At 43.5% G+C, this 23,065-nt stretch overlaps 1 protein-coding gene across 5 annotated transcripts in view; it reads left to right on the top strand.

Annotated features, from left to right (window-relative positions):
• The window catches only part of NCKAP5 (NCK associated protein 5), a 941,115-nt gene that overhangs the window by 820,708 nt on the left and 97,342 nt on the right, over positions 1-23,065 (top strand). For all 5 annotated transcript variants that reach the window (XM_087856956.1, XM_087856989.1, XM_087856931.1 and 2 more), the window contains 4 exons: positions 3,777-3,878; positions 8,774-8,962; positions 13,564-17,339; positions 18,051-18,228. In XM_087856956.1, coding sequence (XP_087713082.1) covers positions 3,777-3,878; positions 8,774-8,962; positions 13,564-17,339; positions 18,051-18,228 — 4,245 coding nt within the window. The remainder of the gene's footprint in view (positions 1-3,776; positions 3,879-8,773; positions 8,963-13,563; positions 17,340-18,050; positions 18,229-23,065) is intronic.

The raw sequence follows: 23,065 nt of genomic DNA, 5'->3' as shown, positions 1-23,065 counted from the left end.
AAGTTATCTCTGGTCCCCAGGTGGCACCCTTTCCTTGAGGAACCCAAACTCCTTCTACCTGGTGGCTCCATCTTTAACACATGGCTGGCAAGGCTGCTATGCTCAGTTGTCTACACCAAGCCAGGGGAAGGGGAAAGAGCACGGCACCCCACATGCTAAAGATAGTCCTGGGCCAGGAGGGACATTGCTTTTGCTTACATTCCGCTAGCTAGAACTAACCATGTCTAACGACCACACGAGCTGCAGAGGAGGCTGGGAAATGTGGTCCAGCTGTGTGCCCAGAGAGAAGCGGGAATCCGTTCCATGACACTTAGCCAGTCCCTGCCACAGAGACAAAGCAGAAATACAGGGCTTGTCCTGCATTCTCTCAGAGCCGATCACCCTGTTAGGAAATCAGACCCCACACATAGGAGCAATTCAGCAATCACGCCCCTCAGGTACAAGGCCAGAATGGGCCTGGGATATCATCTGGCTAGGTACGGAAGCCAGGATGGCCTAGAGATGACAGAGAGTCTTCCAGAAAGGGTTTTAATGCAGTCCTCCATGACGAGCAGGTCTTAGGTGGGTGGGCAGGAGCAGGGAGAGTGTGCCGTGTGAAAATGGACAAACGCATCAGCTCAGACGTGAGAGGGACTCATTCTGGAGACAATGAAACCAGTCTGGCAGGAAGGGAGGGGTAGACTGTTCTCATCAAAGAGAGTGTTTGAACGAGAAGATCTCACTGACCTCTGGTTAGGAAGTGTGTGAGGCTGGGAGTGTCTACTTCTAAGGCCAAGTGGAATCTCAGTTACAGAGATAGGCGATGGGAGGTCAATTTCAAACCTATACTGAATAATCTGCCTGCCTCTCGTGTCTAAAACATGAAAAAAACATGTCTCAATCCAAGATTCCTCTAGCTTTTCAGGTTAAAAATTCAACGTTTGAATTGTTTCAGGTGAGAGATGTTTTCCAGATGGACACTAATAGTGAACATGAACTATAGATAGATACGCGCTGAGGATTTTCCCTCTAAGCAGGTAGACTTCTTTCAAGAGGTCGCGGTATTCTCCTGGCAGTTACACTCTTCCTGACAGTATCTTTAGTTGAATTCCCCATGTATACACTCTACCTACTTTGCACTGAGCCCCTTATTAAGCACAGATAACATCAGTTTGAAAAGCGATGTGCTTAGTCTCTTGCACACCCTGTATGTGCACGTCTGTGAGAATATATTTATTATAATATAACGTGCACCTCTATAGGTGTGAAAATAGAAGCCTTTCATAAAAATTCTTATTTTAAAAAAGTGTAACACCACCAACAAAAAAGAAGTGGAACATCTCTGGGCTCGTGAGCTTTCATGGTTATTTAAAGCAAGTTGTGCGAAAGGATATTTACCTACAGTTTTCTTGCCTATGGCCTTAACGCAGAAATAGATTTCGTTTTCCAAGTCAGTTTGCATTTGCCTTACATATGTGGAAACTATAACAACAGAGGATTCACGTGTACCTTAGCATTCAAGAAATTACCTACCACCAGCTCTCAGTTTTGACAAGTAATTGGTGTAAGGCTCTGTGAATTTCAGTGTACTCTCTTTCCTGTTCTTGTTCCTGACTATGGCGGCCGCTGTCCCTACCTGTGGGGTAGGTTAGGCAGCCACTCCCATCCCTCTGTAACTAGCGAGGAATCTCAGACAGAGAGATTCGGTTACATTCCCAAGATCTGGTAACACTTGTGCCTTAAACGGAGCTGGAACTCAGGTCACCTGGCCCCTTGTCCCAGGACCTGTCTCCTCTCCCACACGATGTTCCTGACTTCAACTGAGGGGAACTGAACATTTGAATATAAACTGCTAAAATATAACATCATTTAGGAGGATGCATTTATAGATACATATAGTCATTCAGAAAGCAAAGGATGACATCATATATTTGATAAGCAGTAAAGAGCAACCATGAACCAAATTACCTCAGATGTCTAATCTAGAAGGACTCTTCCCTAAAATCACATGACATACCACTCAAATTCATCATTTCTTTTCTTGAATGTCATTTCCTATAACTTCTTGGACTGTTTGCATATTGATAAGTGTTTCCTTAGGTCTCAGAACATTATCATTCTTTTGGCACTCTCTCAAACTTTAAAACCTATGAGTGGGTGAGAAAAATGTAAAGACATCTTTTTCTTTAGAGACTACAACAAGTATCAGTGGGGTATTCGCTACTCACTGAGTAGTACACACTGTGACAGAGCCCGGGGATTAAATGACTGTTGCCCCTGAGGAGACTCCGTTTCTAGAGGGAGCTTGGGGAAAGGATTATAAAAATCGTGCAGAAACAACATCCTGATTCTAGTAACCTATTGATGTCTTAGCTCTGTTGGAGAAATTAGAATTTTCAAGGTAACAGGCAACCAGGTTAGGGTGTGGGCCCTTTTTGGTGAATGGAGAGAAGTGAATGGTGAATGGTGATGGAGAGAAGCCCAAGTATTGGTCTGAAGCAAATAGTGATTTAGAGCTTCCCTGGGAAGGAGGAGGACAATCCGTAACAGAAAGAAAAAAAAAGTGCCTTTGCTTTTGCAGAGGAGGAAACACAGTCCTCCCTCAGCGCCCTCCCTCCATCAGCTGCTGAAGGCATGTTTGCTGAGTGGCCAGCTGAGCAAGACACAGGGCTCTCACGCAAGTCCAGGCTGCGGGGGGTCCGATGGAGAACGTAGCAAATGTCCCTCACATTAGTGGAGTTTACAGTCCCTGCTGACTACATAGTACGTCTGCGGGACAGAGCGACCCATGGGGCCAGCCTTGTACTCCAAGATGGTCCCAACATTAATTACTGGCCCAGAATGTGAGACACTTCCTGGATCAACATCAGTATGCAGCAAGGCCTTTCCAGGGAGGAAAAAGAACAGAAAAACTTTGCGGAGGTGAGGGAGGCACGCTTAGCCACATTATTGACTAACTCAATTCGATTTTTTAGTGTCTGAAGTCACAAAAGTTGTAACCAAGACAAACCAGGCTACAAGTACCATTTTAAAATGTCATCAGCCTAGCAGAAACATTAGACATAAATCATGAGTTTTATTGTATTTGCAATTAAACAGATCAAATTTAATGTCCACAGAAATGCCTTAGTAATTAGTATAAAGATTAATATAGTGAAATGTCCCTGGTTTAGCAGGCCTCCCAAGCAACGCCGCAATAAAGAATTGAGTATATAATCAAGTAGCCTGTGAATATTAACGCACAAAGTCCTCCCAGTCCCCAGATCCCAGATGCAATTATTTTCTATTCACATTAATTGTTCCTAACAGATGACGTTAATGACTTTGAGTTAAAATGTGTCCAAGGGAAGATTTCACAAGATCAATGCTATTTAGAAATAAGGTCACTTTTATAATTATTTGCTCAGATTTTAACCGCTGCTCAACGTAATAAGGTTAACATGGTGATTGGTTTCTAATGTGAATATCAAAAGTTAATTTTCATACTAGCCAATAAGAGTATTGGAAGATTCACATTTTTTCCTGCTACTTATTTTCCACCTACTACTTACTTTTTCCTACTACTTATTTTCCAGCAGAGACTGACAGACTGTGCGAGTGTGACTATTATTTATAAGCTTGAGTTTGCACATATATATATGGGTTGCTGATAAAACTAGAATAAACTTTTTTGAGTTAGGCTATGTATTATCTAATCTAGAAACGTCAACTCCTTTGAGACTTAACTGTCCAAGGCAGGATTTTGAAACAAACAATTAAGTCATCACTATGCAATGTCTCTGCTTGTTTTTACCTAGAAACTTCACTCACGCATCTTAGATCTTTCATCCGGAGATTTGCTTTCAGATGTGGAAAGAAGCCGAAGTCTGACGCAGTCGCGGACTGATGTTGAGATTCATGTGAGTTTCCCTCCTGCCTTCGGATCGCTTGTTTAGGTTATTTTCCTTCCATCAAATATGATGTCACAAGTGAACCATAAAGCGCATCCTTGAAGCATTGTCAGGCAGATAAAAATACCTCCCTTTCTTGTGTTCTCTGAAATTCAATATCATGTCCCCCAGCTGATAGAGTAAGCAGAAAGTGTCACTCCCGGCAAAAATATCATAAATCTTGGCTTCGTCCCCAAGATACCTTTTTGGGTATTGATTACATCTCAAAGTCTCTGAGAAATGGTCAAGGAGCTTTTTATTAAAGCCCATGTCCTATATTATTCATCCTACTTTTATGATATATTATGTATGAACTTTTAAAAATTCATGGGCTGTACATTTTTTTTTCTCTAGCTAGGGTTAGCTTTGTGCTTATTTGGCAAAACTTTAACCAGCGTGGCTTTTAACTCTCGTTGACATAAAGCAAGTAACTTGGAAAATACAAGAGCCAAATAAATATGTAATGAAAAATGTTAGGCTTAAAACAATGATGGGTGAACATTTGTGGATAATTGGCTTTTGATTTTACTGTATAATTTGATCAGTGTAAGTAGGATATTCTATATCAAAGGTAAATATTCTCAGTTTAGATTGGAATTAAATTTCAGTGGAATGCTGTCACTTTAAACATTCATGAAGACCTTAATGGCATCCAATCTATCATATGGCCTTAAGGTCAGGAATTTTTTAAGTGTGCAGTTTTTACCCAAGAAACTCTTGCCATCATTCTCTCTGTCTCTCTTCTTTTTTTAATTGAAATTGCGGATTTTGTATCGCATTTCTCACAGTAAGGATGTTAAAGCCTACGAGTCACCGAAGGTAGTAATCTAAAACACACAATGAGAAAAATACATTTTGAATAGTGCAAACAGGTGGTATTTTGCCAATGACGTCCACGTAATTAAGATAATGTTACAACGGAAACCACTATACATTTTTTTGGGCAGAGAATAATTTTAATAATAGCCATTATCTGTACTAATTAGAACTCCTCCAATTGGGTGCTTGGTGGTCAGTATTCGCCCAGGAGTTCTGCTTATTGTCAAGGGCCTTACCTGGTGCTATAGCAGAGTGGCTAGGACCTGGGCCCAACATCAGAATGTTGTACTGGCTGGGGGACCTTACGCAAGATCTTAATGCCTCTGTGCCTCAATTGCCCCATCTGAAAAATGAGTATAATGATACTTCTTTTCTGTTTCTGAAAATTGTGGTGAAGATGACTTGATAGAATCCATAAAATGCAGGTACCACCATGCCCTCTAACAACATTGGGGCAGTAATAAAATCTCTGCTGTTTAGCCCCCATCCCGTCCTCTTCAATGTGGTACTATGCCTCAGCCCCAGGGATGGGGAATGAGACCGGAGAGAGGTATCTGCTAGCATGTCCCTCCAGAAGCTCACGTCAGGATATCCCAGAAACAAAGTACACCCACACTTCGGGCTGTTGCTCAGCCCAGTTCTGGTGTGCAGGGTGTCAGACAACACTGGTATGGCAAGAAGTACAAAACAGAGTCTCTTAGGGGGACTGTAAACTTGGATTTAGTTTGAGAGTCAAGACATGTGTATCTGAAAAAAACAATAATAATAATAGTAATAATAATAATGATGATGATAGTAGCAACACGTGAATATTACAAAGCATTAATATATGCCAGGGGCTGTTCAGATTTCACATGATCTAAGGTGATCCATCCTTCCTTCACTCCATTTACAAAGAAAGACACTGAGGCATGGAAGGGTTAAGTAACTTTCCCAAAATCAAGGAGTTAGCAGGTGGAAGAGCCAGGATTTCAGCCTAGTAAATGGCTTTAGAGTTCAGGCATTCAGCCACAGAACAGGCAGTTCTTCACTGGAGTAGATAATCCTGCTTGATAATCATGTGCTGATGAAGGAAACTGCAGGGAAAAAAGGAGCTCGTGTTGCAGCCCTGATGTCAGAGATTCTGGATCCCTTATTAAATTCAAACATTGATTGTCTAGGGTGAGGGAAGATAGATTGTCCTAGTAGGGAGGACTGATCCTCTTCTTTTTTTTTTTTAGTAAGATTTTATGTATTTATTTGTTCAATTGAGAGAGAGAGCAAGCACAAGCAGGGGGAGAGGCAGAGGGGAAAGGGAGAAGCAGGCTCCCTGCTGAGCAGGGAGCCCAATGCGGGGCTCAATCTCAAGACCCAGAGATCATGACCTGAGCCGAAAGCAGATGCTTAACCACCTGAGCCACCCAGGCACCCCTGGTCCTCTGCTTTGTAAGGAATTACTCCATAATTGCCCCAACACACATACGCACACACACACACACACGCACACACGCACACACCCTCTCCCCAGTGCACTGGCTGTGGGTAGGCTTCGACCATTCCCCTCATCCTGCTCCACACAGTCCAGGTCAGGCTGTGAGGTGACACAGCCCCCTACCAAGTAACCCACGAATCAGGTAGACCTCTCTCATAGCTCCCCTCGGGGCTTTCTACTCAAAGTCCTAAATCAGCAGCATCGAAGCCTGGGAGTGTCCCCCAAAATACTACCTCTCCAGCTCCACCTCAGAATGACTGACTCAGAGCCTGCACTTAGCAAGATCCCAGAGGATACGTGTGCACGGTGAAGTACGAGAAGCCTGCAGTCCTCTGCTTACCGCCCCAGCCCCGCCCGCCTCTGCCCCGCAGTGATGGGCCTTCCCCACCTCCCCGAAGCATCCTCCATCCCGTCTGGGCCTCTCAAGTTCACGGTCAGGGCAGAAGCAGCAGTTCCTTCCTTCGCTAGCTCGGAGGTCAGGTCCCCTGTCCTCTGAATCCAGCATCCACCCCGGAGCCACACAGGGGCAACAACTGGGCGAGGACGCTTATGCGTAGAAAGAGGCCTGGGAATTGAGTTGAGTTGTAAAAATAGATATCATGTTGAGAGGTGTGGTGGGAAGGAACGGGGCAAAGAGAGAGGGAAAATCACGTAAGCTTCAGTACTTCGGGAAAAGGTGCAATGCAGACTGTAACCAGAAGCCGCACAGAGCATGAAAACGCGGTATTTTCTAGAAAAGTTTAGATCTGGATGGCCTCGCAGGGCACAGACACAGTCTCTCCCTGGAGGACAGACCTAGCTGTCAGAGCAGAGGCAGGCCTACAGAAAACCACCACCTCGCCTAATCAAACAACAGAATAGGCGGGGTTTGAGGATGGCGAACGTGGGACACACACAAGTGCAAGTGGAGCATGACGTGTTACTTCTGAAAGCTTGTTGTGCAGTGTGCAGTGGCTGACGTGTCAGTGTCGGGGCTCCCATGCAACGGCACCGCTGCTTGTGGGCACGTGTCACGATACAAATACAAACTCCCCTTAACTAAGTCACACGCAGCAATAAGCAAGGTCATAAATCAACAGATACTGCCAAATGCTCCATTTTAAGGTAAGTGTCTTCTTTCAGTGATACCCAGAGCCGAACTTCTAGGGAGTGCGGAATAGAGTAGTAAAATTTCTTGGCATTTTTAGGTCACTTAAAGGGATTGTTTTACAGCAAAAAATGAGGTATTGACAGCAGGCAGATGCCTGATATTGAATATCTAACCTTATGAAGCATTATGGATATCGATTAGAGCGGAAATTAAACATACTGTCTGTACTTACATGGGGGGTTGGCATGTACCTCCAGTACTCCAGGACAGCCCGCCTCGCCTTCCTCGAGCAGGTCTTTGGTCACCGTCAGCTGGAATTGCATTTGGAGAACAGTGATAAGTACTCAGGTGCTAAAGGCACCCGTAAAGTGTCAATAAATTGCATAAGTAAGAGGCTTTGCCATTCTGGGAATGACACAAAGACAGATGGTTCCCCGTCAAAGAATTTCTGAGACAAGCTTTATATAGATAGGAGAGTGGAATGAGACTGTAAGGAGAGCCTTTGTTCTCGTGAGCAGGATGTAAATTAATTTGGCTTGTCCAGCTCTTGCAGCTCCATCTGTTACATGAGGGGCTGAGAAGGTGGCTGTCTAGATGTGCTGGGATGTCTCCAACTTTGTCGCTCGTGCCTCTATAGACCCCTAGAACTCTAACCTCCTGGATCTCTTGCATGGGATCCAAATCTAGTCAATGTGATAGCTTTTATCATTTGGACAGCCAGCTGATATGAAAAGTTCTGTAACCTCTGCAACAGAACCTCGTGATTCTGTACTGCGGTGTTCCACTGGACACGGCTTCCTGGGCATTTGATTCCTGACTTGGAATGATGCTATCAGAGCCACAGGGATCCTGGGAGTAATCTGGTAGAACTACTACCCGCCCCCCCGCCAACAAAGGAAGACCTCGAGGTCCATGGAAATTAAACGCCTTCTTTGCTCAATATCTCATACCAGTGGCAACGTGAGATCCAGGTCGCTAGCTCCCAGTCTAGTGTTCGTGTGCTTGAACCCTACAGCCAAAGATGCGACTCTGTCTTCATTCTTCTGGACCATTAGTCGTATCTTGATATTGATCTGATTCTTTGACCAGTATGCCTGGAGAAAGTGCGAAACTACCATTGTGGTGATTCTGCCTAATGGCGATGACAGCTCATCGTAATCAAGCACCCACTTAGGTCAGGCACTGTGCAATATGCTTCTAATCTAGAAGCCCATTTGGTCTTTGCAGTAACCCCATAAGGTAGGCAGTATCATCATTATTCACTTTTTAAAAAAAAATAAAAAATAAAAATAAAAAATGTAGCTCTAAGGGATTAAATAATTCCTCCTAGTGTGCCAGTAAGGGGCAGAGCCAAGATTGGAACCCCTAGTCTGTCTGACCCAAAAGCTGTGCTTCTCACCACTGGGCTACCTTCCCTATGATGCTGACTTGGGATCTGCTGTCCCCAAAGCAAAGCCCTCGCTCAGAGCTCTCCTGCTTTTTTAGGAATGCCAGCTGAATGCAAAATCAGGAGTCCCTGCTTTGAAATGCCCTGGTTTGGGGGTTGTCATCCCTGGTCATCTCTGTCCTCGAAACAGCTGCAGCAGCAGTGAGCTGTCTCTTTCGAGCACCTGCAGTGAGTACTCCAGTGGCTCCTCCTACACATGGCATGATGGAAAGAACCTCAGGAAAAGGGTAAGGCCTCCTTTCAAGGCACTTTAGCATCAGAGTGAGCCAGAAAAGAATCCTCTTCTGGTAGGAAGGTGGAAGGCGGGAGGGAGGGCTAAGAAGGGAATGACCATTTGCTGAGTCATTTACTCCTCACAAAACTAGACACGGGGATCTCATTTTCTCCATTATATGGGAGAGGAAGCTGGTTCAAAAAGGTCAAGTCACTTGCCAGAAGTCACACAGCAAGTGAGGAGTGGAGGGATGATTTGACCCAAATGACTTGGATGGCAAGGGAGGGAGTTTGGGGGAGGAAGGATTTTCCTTCTGTGCTTTGCTGGAGCCCACCAAGTTCATAGATTTATATCAAGTTGGAACCTAGAGCCCTGGCCTAATGGAACTCTCCATGTTTCAGACCAACCCAGACATTTCCAATTAGTTTTATGGACACCCACTCTCACTGTGACGCTCTAGAGAGACTTGTTAATGTCCACTGCAAATGAGAGTGAACAAGGCCACTTGCCAAGCCAGCCCACACTGAGCATCCCTTGAGAACTCAAAAAGAATGTCCTCCCCCACGCCAGACAATAGGGAGGATGGTGCATCATCTCCGAATCAATGACCGAAAGTTTTGAAAGTATCATTAGCTTTGTCGGAATTTACTACTCGAGCATAGCATGTATTATATTGACCTCCTTTACTCAATTTTATAGCCTCATAAAACACTAATTGACTATAAATTGGAGAGTGGTGTGGCAGAGAGAGAAAATACCATGGTAGGTGACAGGGACCGTGGCTTGTGTGGAGGTAGGCGTGCCCCGGCTCAGATGTGAGGAGTCCTTTTACCGGGTTATTGACTGCTGCTCCATGGCTCCCATCTGCAAAGGGGGCCCACACAACTGAAGATTCCTTCAGGTTCTGAACAAACGTCTTTGCACACTGCAGTAAACCCAGTGTTTCAAATAGCTATCTTTGAGGCTTCCCGATGTTGAAGAAAAGCAGAATACACAAGAATGGAAACCCTGAATCAGAAGGTTTGGAGGTCATTTTTCTACCATTTGTGTAAACTCCGTTTATGATTCAGAAGCATAAAAACCAGGAAGATGCCATAACTGCCAGAAAATAGTAGTGAATGAGTAGCTCTGTCATACTCTGAACAAGAACTTGGAAAAAGATTTCAAGCTTGAATTTAGAGCTTACTCCCTTGGATTCAGCCTCCTAATACGAAGTGGGTATATGATCAGAGTTGCTCCTTCTGAGCAGATGTTCGAAGTTCTGAATAATGACGGCTGGGGCCTGGCTCTTAACACGTGGGGAGGCCCTGGCAGGAATATTCCCTGCCTTTGTGGTTGTCACTGGCTCCACAGCCCCTGCTCGGCTCTCTTCACTCCCCCTCATCTTCCCTCTCCTTCTCAGAGCCTTTATCTTGTCTTTCTTTGCCTTGCCTTGCCTTTCTTTCTTTCTTTTTTTTCTGGAATTCTTCCAATTTGAATAATCCTTGATCTTGTAGGGAAACCTCATCCCTGAAAACAGAGAGATTAAGTTCTTATGCACTTCGTACACACTCAGGTGGCTGTGATCTGGAGATGTCGCAGGGAAAAGTCCCAGTTCTCAAGGACCCAGCAAACTGGAGACATTCTCATAGAGACATTTACATTTATATTATTTCAGGAACTTCTATAGGGCTTATGATGTGCCGAGTACTCATTTAGTATTCACTTACATAACGAACTCATAGAATATGAATTTGAATGGGACTACAATATTAACTTACAGAATAATAAATACACGACCAGTGGCTCTTTTATAATTCACAAGTATTTTTTTTAATACTGTTCTGTATGGAAACAGAAAGGAAACCTGAACGTGATACATTAGGCTGTCCTACATGGAGGAAACTGGGTCTATGTCATGAGTACTCACCATGACCCACGCGGCCTTGGTAGTATTTCACAAGTATTAGCTCATTCAGTGCTCATAAGAGCCTGTTTAAGTAGGTTCTCCTATTCCCCCACTATACAGATGAGAAAATGGAGGTGCTGAGAAATTAAGTAGCTAGCCAAAGATCTCATAGCTAATAAGTGGCAGAGCTGGCAAGTTGATTCCAGAACGTTCACTCTTTACCATTCTGCTCTAGTGGCTTTGTTGAATCAGCCAAGCTTGGAATATTATTCCAATGATTGAGGTGGATTTGTTATATTAAGACCAAGAATGTCCTTTAAAAAAAAAATGTGTAGAACTGTAGTCCAGTCAGGAAATAAGAAAGGGCTGTGGGCATCAACCCAGGCCCCTGCTTTATCAGGAGCACCCTTTAGCCAAATGCACTGCTCCCCAGAACAGCTGTTTTCCAAGCAAAGCATGAAGCTGCCTGTGCGAACGCCAGCTCCTGCCCCCATCTCTCCTACAGGGGATGCGTGCTTTTTTTTTTCAATTTTCCAGATTGTTCCAAACTTTTCTCAAGTTATTAAATACCATAACATCCTGTAGAAAACTGATTGAGGAATGTGACTAATCTCAAAGGATGGAGAGCCCCGGGGCCCTGGGAGGTTTGTAGCCACTGGCCCTGGGATGAGTCAAACCGCAGGGGGGCAGTCTATGAAGAGGCAGTGGCAGGTGGGCTGAGCACATCTTCAATGGGTTGAACAAATCTGCCTTTTTCAAGCTCTTGCAGGGGACTTTTGCTGGCTTCTCTTATTGTGAACGTGACTCTGAGGATCATGGAAATTCTTAGAAATCCAAGCAGTGGCAGCCTGCTCACATCGGTCTATAATACCCAAACTCACTAACAGGATTTCTCCTCATTTCCAAAGTTTTTAATGGCGTAGAGGCAAAGGACAGGAAAGGGGAAAGCATTACCAAGTAGCATCTATACACAGCAGCTTCTGACCCTGGAGAATTTTCTGAAGAAAATATATAATTTGACTTAAAAGCAATAAACATATAACAGATAAAAAACCAAATAAACACCATATGTTGTTGTTGAGAGCAAGAGTAATTTTAATGGAAATGTCTCAGATGCAAGCAAATGTTCACCCCTTACTAAAAAGCCAAGGTTCCAGTGTAAGTTTCTGACACTTTTTCAACCTCTGCCTACAAGCACACGGTGTTCAGTTATGGGGCGGGGGCCGCTGGTGTGGAGATGTCAATGGGAGTTGCGCTCTTAGCCAAGATGGGCACGGAGCACACATCTGAAACCACCAGATTCACTCACTGGAGTTCTTCACCGTTAATCACATAGCCTTAAAAAAAAAAAAAAAAAGACTGAGGTCAGTGCCCAAATCCCACTGATTTCCCTGAGTCTTGGTTTGTGATTAAACTCTGCAGGTTCCACTCCAGAGAGTGGTGTGAGGATAGCTTATGATCTCTATTATGACTCTGACTAACACAGAGGCGAGGACGGGGGTTAAGCATGGCTCTAGGAACATGGCGCGGCCCATAGGTGTGCAGGCTCTAGAGCCAGCCTACCTGGGTGCGAATCTCCACACCACCACTTTGGAACTGAGTCATAGGAAGAGCCCGGGAAGCCAGAGCGGAAACCGCTGTTCCAACTCCCCCTTCACTGTGTGATCTCCAACAGACTAACCGTGCTGCCTCTCAGTTTCCTCCCTAGTAAAACAGGGTTGATAATGTCTCCTCATGGTGTTGTTCTGAATATTAAATCAAAGCCCTGTTCAAGTGGCTGCCACACAGCAGATGCTCGGGAAATGCTAGCTCTCTCCTCTGCCCTTCCACTTCTTGTTAGCAATGCTATGAAAAATATGCAGGTCTGTGCAGGATATAATGCTTTTTCTGTGTCGTTCCTTGGTCAAAACTAACACTAGTATCTGGGACGGTATAAGGGACAGGAAATCGATCTTTCTTGGTAGGTGAATCAATGCTGTAGGGTTCTAACAGCCAATGCCCCACTGCTAGATATGTTCATATGTGTTTCACAGATGTTCCCCTTCTATTAAATACAGTCCTGAAGTCACAGAACTATCAAATCTTAGAGTGGAAGGGACCATAGAGATAGGAACCAACTTGTTTTTCCATTTGCCCTCTCTGCCTCTTGTAAACACTATACAGTGAGGCGAGATAATCTTCTGGTTATTTCCTAAGTGTACCTTGAACCTATCTTCACAATTCAGATCTTTGCCATCCCCCTTCTTCTACCTGGAAATCATTTCCCCCATTTTTCAACTAAGGCAAACTCATCCTTCATTCAAGGGCTAGGTAGGTTTTTAAAATACAAAAACAGAAACCTCCGTATATGTCTTTCATGGGTTTTGCTAGCAGAGGTTTGAGCTTTCTCCTCTGAATTTCTGGAGTTCCTACTACATTTGTCTTTCTCCTTTGCTCCCTTGGCTTCTGGTTATTTACACCCAGTCTCCTGTCCCCTGCTGGCTTGCATGCTTCTCGAGGGCAGGGTGCTTATCTACTACTTCATTATATCATGGGCTACTTAGCTCAGAAGCTAGCAAAGCAGAGATGTGCTGCATAGTTAACGATTAATTTGCATTAATTAATCAAAGTATGCGTTTATAGATGAATACTTAACCACTAGAATGAAGTCTAATGACAGACTTTTCCTTTTTACAGTTGGGATCCATGTGTTTCACTGATTTCTGATATCTACTTTTCTGTCCTAGAAATCATCACAAAACTGGGATAAAAGGCTAAGTATTGACTCTTCGCTCCCGAGTGGCTTTGCTAGTCCTACGGATGAACTACCTCCAACTCGTATCAAGGAAAGTCACATTTTGGAAGGACTGAGAAAGCTACAGAAGCGAAAAGTGTTACTTGAACCCCCGTCGGTGATAACCAAATGGGGTTATAAAGATTGCATGAACTCCAATGAAGGGATATATTCTCCAGGAATTAAGAGTAGCAGCCTCAAGGACTGTGCCCCCTGCACACCGGCCGACACGAGGAGCCCCTGCAAGGAGGCCCACGAGACATTTGTTTATGACACAGATTCCCACGATGATGCCGATGAGGACCCTTCCTCCTTAGCCTTGCTCCAGGCAGCCCCAAGTCAGGGCTGCAGGCTGCACAGTCGTAAATTAACCCACAGCGTTTCCGACAGCCTCTTTGGCTGGGAGCTGAATAGAACACACTTTTCAGAAGGCACGTCCTCAGTTTACCCCAGGGAAAGGCCTGAAAAGCTGACCAGTTGTGCCAGCAACTGCCCCTTGGAGAGGAAGCTGTGCCCAAGTGTGCAGGCGCCTCAGGTACGGAGAGAGAGGGAGCCACGTGGCCCCGGTTCTGGCCGTGTGGCTCTCAGTCTCCAGCTTTCAGACACCGATGACAATGAAGCCCTCGATGAGTTGCACATAGGTAGCAGTGACGAGAAAAGCCCTTCGGACTTGTCACTGACTGCTGACACTGACAAGTCCATGGAGAATCTGGACATCCTTATGGGATTTGGAAAATCTCAGCTTGGGTCTCCTGATGAGGAAGAAAAACAAGTGCCCTTCCCCTTAGAGAGTCGGCCAAAGACATTTAGCTTCATTAAGCAGCAAAGGGTTGTAAAAAGGACTTCTTCAGAAGAATGCATTACCGTCATATTTGATGCGGAAGATGGCGAGCCCATCGAATTCAGCTCTCACCAGACGGGCATTGTCACTGTTACCAGAAATGAAATCTCCATCAACCAGGCCCCTACTGGACCCAAGGCAGAACACACTGAACTTTTACCTCAGGGAATTGCTCATTTACAGCCAGGAGCTGCTGCGAGAGACTACACTTTCTTAAAGAGACCTGAAGAGGAAACGGAGAAAAACATTCCAAAAGACGGCGTAGATGATGTTGCTGTGGCACCCAATGGCTCATTCAGCCCCAGGACAGTAGCGCCAAGTACTCAGCGACAAAGACTGGCCAAGCCAACACTCAATTTGTCATGCCAGAGTAATTCTAGGTCTTCACTGTCCATGGGTATCTATCAAAAGCAGAGTCTGACAAAAATCCCGGCCAGGGGCAAGGCTTCACCTCAGAAATCAAAAATAATGGAGCCTGAAGCCTCTGCGAGAGTCCCCTCCTCTGGCCCAGTGTCTCTTGAAAAATCACCAGCCTTAGCTCCTGGGAAACTCTCGCGGTTTAAGAAGACTGATGTCCAGGCACCCCTTTTTGATTTACGGCCAGATTCACACATTCCAAAACACCCCAGCCAACTGCCTCATGGCTCCAAAATGTCCAGCAGAAAAGATTGGGTCCCGTGCTCCAAGAGTCACATCCCAGCGTCACAGTTGCTGCCAAGATCCCTCGTTGAGCCTAGTGACAATGGAGAATCCCCGACGAGGGACAAACACTGTGACTCTGGGCCAGGGGCAGGAATGAAGGCACCTTCCCCTCCACCCCCTCCAGACAGGTCAGGCTCTCTTCTCATCAGGCCCAGTTATGACTATTTGCCACCACCTTCATCTGCCAAGGCTGAAACCAGGGTCCCCTGTGAAACAGCAAGGACCATGTATAAATCCCCCCCTCTGAAAGGATCCTCTGCTCCTGTTATTTCTTCTAATCAGATCATGGCAGAAGTGCCGGGGAAGAAACCTTCTGTGGCCTTCAGAAAGCCTGTCTTCACTCACCCTCTGCCCTCCACAGAAACAGTGATTCAAACCAGATGTTCTGTGCATACCCCCTCCAGTTCCTTTGCCATGATGGCCCCAGGGCCCCCAAAAGTCTCTCCAAAGAGAGGTGTCCCCAAAACCCCACCTCACCAAACACTTGGGACCACACAAACAGACACTGGGTTACGGACTCCCAAGAATTGTCCTTCAGCCCATGAACCACTGGAAATACTGTCCTCCAAAAATATGTCTCCAGGAAGAAAAGGACAACTGAACGACTGTGTCCTCACATCACCTAAGCCTTCCTTCCTAGGGGTGAATGAGTCACCATCATCTCAGGTTAGCAGTCACTCATCATCACTATCCTCCAAAAGCCATAACACCCCACATGGTTGTCAAAACACTCATGAGAAAGGTCTGAAAACCCGCCTCCCGGTTGGGCTCAAAGTTCTCATGAAGTCTCCCCAGTTGCTCAGGAAAAGTTCCACAGTGCCAGGGAAACATGAAAAAGACAGTCTGAATGAAGCCTCTAAAAGTTCAGTGGCTGTGAGCAAGTCTAAGCCTGAGGACGCTGGGAATCCGCTGAGCCTGGAGACCATAGCGGATGAAAGAAATATGACGCCCCTGGGTTTTCAGGCACAAGACAATCTGGCTGAAGGGCTTCCCCCCGAAACAGCAATGGCAGAGTCATTGGAAAATAGCATTCCTGGGGCTGATGGAAAAGATGGGGTAGAAAACAAGTCTGTGAAAAGATCCCTTTCCTCCAATAAGCCACACCTAAAACCAGCCCTAGGCATGAATGGAGCCAAAGCGCGCAGCCAGAGTTTCAGCGCTCACTCAGGAGACAAGCCCCCTACGCCCCCCATGGAAGGGCCAGGCAAAGTTCGAACTCAGATTATTACTAACACTGCTGAGAGAGGCAATTCCCTCACCCGGCAGAGTTCCTCCACGGAAGGCTCGCCCAACAAGACCCCTTCTGCCCCCATGTCTGACAGTCTCCCCAGTGCTGGGAGGCCTCTGGGGCATCCCTCCTCCAGGCAAGGCTCCCTAGGGAGTGCAGGCAGCTCCGGCAGCCAGCACGGGAGCCCAAGCAAGTTGCCTTTGAGGGTCCCTCTAAAATCTGAAGAGCTTCTCACCCCACGTGGAAAGGAAGATGAGCAGGGCTATGCCCAGGGTGGGTACCCCAGTGTGGCTGTCCCTGAGGAACCAAGCAGCGACCACTACAGATGCCCACCCACCCCAACAGACTGCTCACGAGCCCTGCAGAATCCGGGGAGGACACAGCGTCCAACCCATTTGGAAACAAGCAGGACCTCCAAGCTAGAAACTTCTGGAAGGTGTCCAGGTACTTCTACCACCAGGACTGGCACTCTGAGCCCCGAAGCCCCCCTCTCACCCACAATTGAAGAAAAGGTCATGTTGTGCATTCAGGAAAATGTGGAAAAGGGCCAAGTGCAAACAAAGTCCCCCTCTGTGGAAGCAAAGCCAAAGCCCGGGCCTTCTTTTGCCAGCTGGTTTGGTTTTCGGAGGAGTAGACTTCCAGCTCTCAGTAGCAGGAAAATGGATGTCTCCAAAACCAAAGTGGAAAAAAAAGATGCAAAAGGTTTGGGGTTTGGAAACAAACAACTAAAACCAGAGAGAAAAAAAGAGAAAAAGAAGCCTGAACTGCCGTGTAAAATAGAAAATGAACTTGCCAGGAACACCAAGCTGGCGGAGAGTCCAGACCGTAGTTTACAACGCAAAAATGATCTGAAAACACCACAAGACGCTTACGACCAAATGAAGTTTGAACCAAGAAATAGACCCAGCCCTGTTACATGTTCAACAAAAGATACATTTATGACGGAACTTTTGAACAGGTAATGTGTTGGCAAAGAGGGGGGGCAATGTCAAGGGGTCCCCTCGAAACAAGGAGAGTTGTTGACTTCCTGCACATTAAACCCCAGTCAGGCATGTTTTCATACAAGCAGAAATGCAGAGCAGCAGTCTTTTCTACATTAGCCAGAATTTAAACAATGAAATAAAAGTTAGCAATAAAATGATAATTTAGTCCATGTTGCTTTGTTAACCAAACCAATGGTCTTTGAAATTAAAGAATGGTAAGTTTTATCAAGGTTGATAGAAATTCAACCTACGCTGGAACCGTGAATGTACCCACATTGCATGAAATGGAAGAAAATTATACGTACATTTTAAGGTATGCCGACCTCATTGATCCTACCAAGCAAACGTATACTTAAAAACTTAGGTAATTACATTTCCCGCTGATCTTAAGCCAGACATACATTTAGCAGTCACTCTTCAGTGGCTTTTGTTTTTCTCCCTCCTCCCCCCACCTCACAAGCAGTTAAAAAAAAATAAAATAAAAATAAAGTATTGTCAAATCTAAACTGACACACTACTGGAATGTCAGATGAAGATTTGATCAAGGCCACTGACAAACATTTATCACTCAAAGGTTTAAAGACAAAGAGATACAAAGAGGTTACTTTAAACATTAAAGGATTGGGAAAAGTAGTGATTGAAGAAGAGCAGTGTAATTTATCAGAGGAATCACTTTCTACCTGCAGAGTTGATAAGAAAGCAGCTCAACAGACAGAAAGTGGATCAAATAATGTTTCCTGCAGGAGTGTGTTAAAGGGCAGCTCCCAGGGCTCCTGTCTCACCAGCAGCTCTGCGAGCACTCAAGGAAACCACAAGAAAAACATCAAAACCAAAGCCGATGTGGAAACACCGAAAGGCTCCCTGGTAAGTGCTCTACCCATCCTGGTTCTGAGGTGAACCTGCTTGGGTTATTTCTACCTTTGCTGATGGAAATGTACAAGCAAGAGATTATGGGGAGGGGGGAGGAAAGTTCTAGAAAAAGGAGAGAAAGCTGGTGACGGCTTCTCACAGAGGGGTGGTGGCAAGATTGCAAATGGGCTGCTCCCTCCAGTAATGCTGCTGTGTTCAGAAGGACAGGGGAGCCATGCAGAGTGCTGGCCAATGACACTGTGGTGTCAGGGGTCATCTTCAAATTATACTCCTGTGCAGGGGGTTTGTTTGGATGATCTCTTCCTTCATTCCCAGCAACACAAAAAGGAATGAACATGATTATGAAAGTGAAAAGTACTCAACAATTGGAGAGAATATTGGCCATTTTGATCATTCAGTTTAAGCACTGTTCATTTTTTTCTGGAAGTTTTATCTATATACCAATTCCTCTTACCTAGACAGGTGTTAAGGCCAAGAAATCTACTTTGGAACTTGACTCCCTATTATTCAGTCTCTTAATTGTGAGGTCCAGAACTCAGGGGGTAATTTCCTCTAAAAAATGGGTGAAAGGGCATTTTTCTATAAAATTACCTCAAGTTGCACTGAGTCTCCTTACATTCTTTCTGCTCTTGCATAATCGATTTGGTGACGTTCATTGTTTCTTTAAGTTTTGAAGCACCTACATAAACAAAAATATTCTTCTTACAGAATTACTGTATCCATATATTTTTGTACTGCAATCAAAGAGATTGTAAAGTACGGTACCTGCTACCATTTTCTTATGGAAAACCTGGTAATTATACATTTTTTTCCTGGAGTGGATTAGAGGCGATTTTAGGAGTAATCATGATTGGCATTATTAGTTATTACTTATTAGTTTAATTACTTATTGATGTTTAGGGTTCCTTAGAATTTCATAGACATACTTCAATTTCACAATAAATGCACATTTTTATTTCAAAGAGCTCTAGACTCTGAAGAGCTATAAAGTCTTTCTTATTAAACTCTCGGAAATCCTATGGGAACTATGTTCTTCGCAAAAGTTTTTCTTTTTTTTCTTTTCCCCCCTTTTCTCTTCTGGGCTTCCATGGTATCCTCGCTTCTTTGAAAACGTAGATGTCCCCTGCATTATAAAAATCACAAATTGTAAGCATATCTGAGGCTGCCCTTGTAGTGTCACTGAAAGGAAAGAGAGAGAATGAACATGTGGAAATGTGCAATATGCCAGAAATTCAGTCCAACTGATGTAAAACTTTGATAGCCTGGCAGAGCCCCTTATCAGAGGCACTCAATTTAACTATGCCCCATTTAATATGGTTCTGACAGTTTAGGGTATATCTTAGCCGCACAGAAGCACCAAAAAAACAAAAAGACCCTCTGTTTGGCTTTTACAATTTCATTTTTTCTTTCTTGTTACTTCCTAATGCTCATGTAATTTCTCTGGTTTTTGTCTCCGGTCTACAGTCTTTCACAGTGTAGTAATAAGTGTCCTTTGGTCCTTCCAGAATATCTGCAAGAAACATTCTTACTATTTTCTGTGAAGTACAAAGATTCCCTAACCACCCCAAAATACATAATCAATTGGGATATGCTAATTTTTTCTAGTTAGCTACAAGAGGAAATTAGTCATGCTGGGAAGCTTTTCCATACAGAGGAATATTATTAACCTGGATAGTTGACCAGCCAGTCTTTTTTTTTTTTTTTATGTAAAATGCAATGTTTTTTGTTTCATCTCCATAATAATCAATGTGGAATGGACTAAAATTACTAATTTCAGAGAGGACATTGTCATAGTCTCCTTTGGGATTAGTACAAGACTAGCAGTGAAAACCTATTTATTATATGTTATCAGCCTACACAGGAAGGAAATTAGATGAAAATAGGATATATCCTAATACTATAGCACATTGATGGGAATACCCATGAACCTCTTAAAATTCAGAGTTTGAGGGAATTTTCCCCTACCAGGGCTCAAGGTAAATTTGCTATCTGCTTATTTTAAACTGTGTTGCAAAAGATTCTTCTCATTGTAGTCACTTGGGATAAAAACAATAGCTGCACATAATACATTACATAGCACATGTTTTTGGTTTTGTTTTTTCTTAATAAAGTCAGTGTTCACAATTTGATATCACCATCTCTTCCGTTTACAGACCAAGACTATATTTCGTTATGCGGGTCCTCAGGGACTTTGACTGTTTTAGTCTGTGGTGGTTATAATACAAACATTATTTCCATACATACAACAATGTATGTAGCCTACCTCCACTTAGTCCGCTAGTAACGGCGTATCCATTTCCATTTTTAGGATTGCTAGATACATTTTAAAATATGCGTAAAAGTCCCATTAATTCTTTGCTGAATTAAATCTTTTTCTCCTTTCAGAGCCTTAATTAGAGGCTTATGTCCCCATTTAGGCCATCATTTACAGACCACTTAGCTCTAATTTTTGTGTAATTTAGACAAGGGCCGTGTTACGTTGTACTTTTACTTAAATTATATAAAATCATTATAAAAGGGGAAAAGGCATTCCCAGGAAAGATTGCATCAGTATTAAGTAAATAAGCAAGAAAGAAATGCACTCTATTGCGGCATGTCATAAGTCCTTCCTTCCTGTGGATTCAGATAATTTTGTGAAATGAGAAGTCTCAAAGGAAGGCAGCTCCAGGGTCCTATTTAACTATCAGTGGACAAAATAAAAATCGTTAACAAAATTAATGAGATCATATACCTTCATAGTGTGCTGGGAAGAGATGGCCGTTTCAATATGGGTATTTTAGTTTAAATTATGAGTATTCTTTTCACCCAGTGTCCCACAGCCTGAAAAAAAAAAAATCACATATGCTAATAAAAAAGCATCAAATACTATTCCATTAAAATGGTACCCTGGTGATGAAATAGGATAAAATAGTACAATAATTACACAAATTGTTATCATCTTATTAAGTTGTGCAAAATGTTATAATTTCAGCATCCTTAATTGAACAGTTCTGTTCTAAATGCTATTTTGATGCTAATAAGAAGCATGCATATTTTGCCCTCCTCCCGCAAGTTTTTCTAAATGACTAACTTTTCTAAAGGTAATGCCTTCTGGAGTTTTCCTTCCAAAAATCACTTCCTGTCTCACTTAGGTTCATTATGTTCTTTTCATTTGCAATAAACTTTGACTGCAAAATGTTGTCTTCTTGGGAAGCAATTCATGTTAGGATGAGTCAGGGAAGAAATGTAAGCAGAATTCTAAATGAAGGGTGTCCCCAAATGATGGATTTAATTCTGAAATTGCATTACATAAATATATATATTACATTATATATATGTAATAATATATATATATATATATATATATATATATATATATATATATATGCTGAATTATTTTCTCCATTTTCCTCCAGGCTCCTCTGTAAGCTCCTTCCTCCCTGCCCTTTCTAATGATAGGGGTTAGTAGAATATAATAGGCACAGTGACATTTAATGGTTTCCTGTTAGAGATCGGTATTTGGTACAGTTCTTGACTGCAACTGCAAAGCCCAAAAGATGGACAAGTGTTGGAGGTGCACCATTAGAAGGCACCCAAAGTACTGACAATAAACTTAAACCAAAAATAGCCCATAGTTATTGCCTGAGTTACCTGCCACTTCTTACCAAATAGGATATTGCTGACATTAATTTGTATCAGTTCCTATTAGAACAATGGCTGAGAAAATTCTATATCTCTAACCACTATTCTTTTCTGAGCCAAACTTCTTGATTTTGTAAAAACTCCCATCTTTGAAGTTCTTTGTCACATGAAGATCATCCCAGTTGTCCCTGTCTTTGGCAAATTCTTAATCTTAAATTGGCAGCCCCTTCGTCTCTGGAAAGTTCCCACAACCTCTCACCAATACCCAGCCACTGTGTCATCAAGAGTGAAAATTAATTTTAAGTTCGGCCTATGAGAAATGTAATTAGCAAGGGGAATCTGCTGCCAAAATAAATTATGCCCCTCATTTCCATAGGCAAATAGATTTTTTTTAATTACTACTTTGCATTGAAATCAATTTGTATAGATTATTAGAGCCAACAAGTATGCCATTCTAAAGCACTCCCCCATTTGCCATTCCTTTGCTGATTTTTCACCTATCTTCAGATTTTCCTCTCACGGGTCATCAACTCCTCATGGGTCATCAGCCCAGGAAAGCTGAAAGAAGCTAGGGGCCTTTCCTCTGATAAGTTCCTCTGATAAGTCCCCAGAAGCCATATTTAACATTTGCTGTTAAGCACATAAAGCCCTAGAAAAGTTCTGACAAGGAGTTGACAGGTAGGACTATAGGATGGCTTTATTTTTTTCTTTCCTAAATATGATACTTGGAGAAAGGTAGTGGTTAAGTTCCACAGGCGGTTTAGGGCACCAGAAGGGAAGGGAAGCAGAGCTGTTAAACACACACACACAGTCTCTTAAAATTTTTGCTACTCTTAAGTTAAAATATAGTTTATGTATACATGGAATACTGCCTACATATCTAACTGCCAGACACTAACGGAGAATAGTAGTTGTTGGGAAGGTCTGGGAAGGATGACTGTAACAGTAGGGCACACGCTGAGAAATTTAATTATGGCAATGAGTGGGGGCCAGAAGCGCCCAGTCTAAAACCAAAATCCTTGTGACCTTGAAGAGATCACTAACCCTGTATGAGCCTCTTTTCCTTTATCTATAAGATGAGAATCTTACTTTAATTATTAGATTCTTTAGTTTAGAATCTCACAGACTGATAGGATGATTCCCCCACATTCCAGCAGGTCAGCAGGGCATGCCTTCAAGTTTAAAATAGATCAGTTTAGAAGAACCTAAA

This window comes from Ursus americanus, chromosome 1, assembly GCF_024610735.1.
Source record: "Ursus americanus isolate L20-20 chromosome 1, mUrsAme1.1.p, whole genome shotgun sequence".
Lineage (NCBI taxonomy): Eukaryota > Metazoa > Chordata > Mammalia > Carnivora > Ursidae > Ursus > Ursus americanus.
The sequence above is the reverse complement of the archived record's forward strand: the minus strand, read 5'-3'. Positions and strand labels throughout refer to the sequence as shown.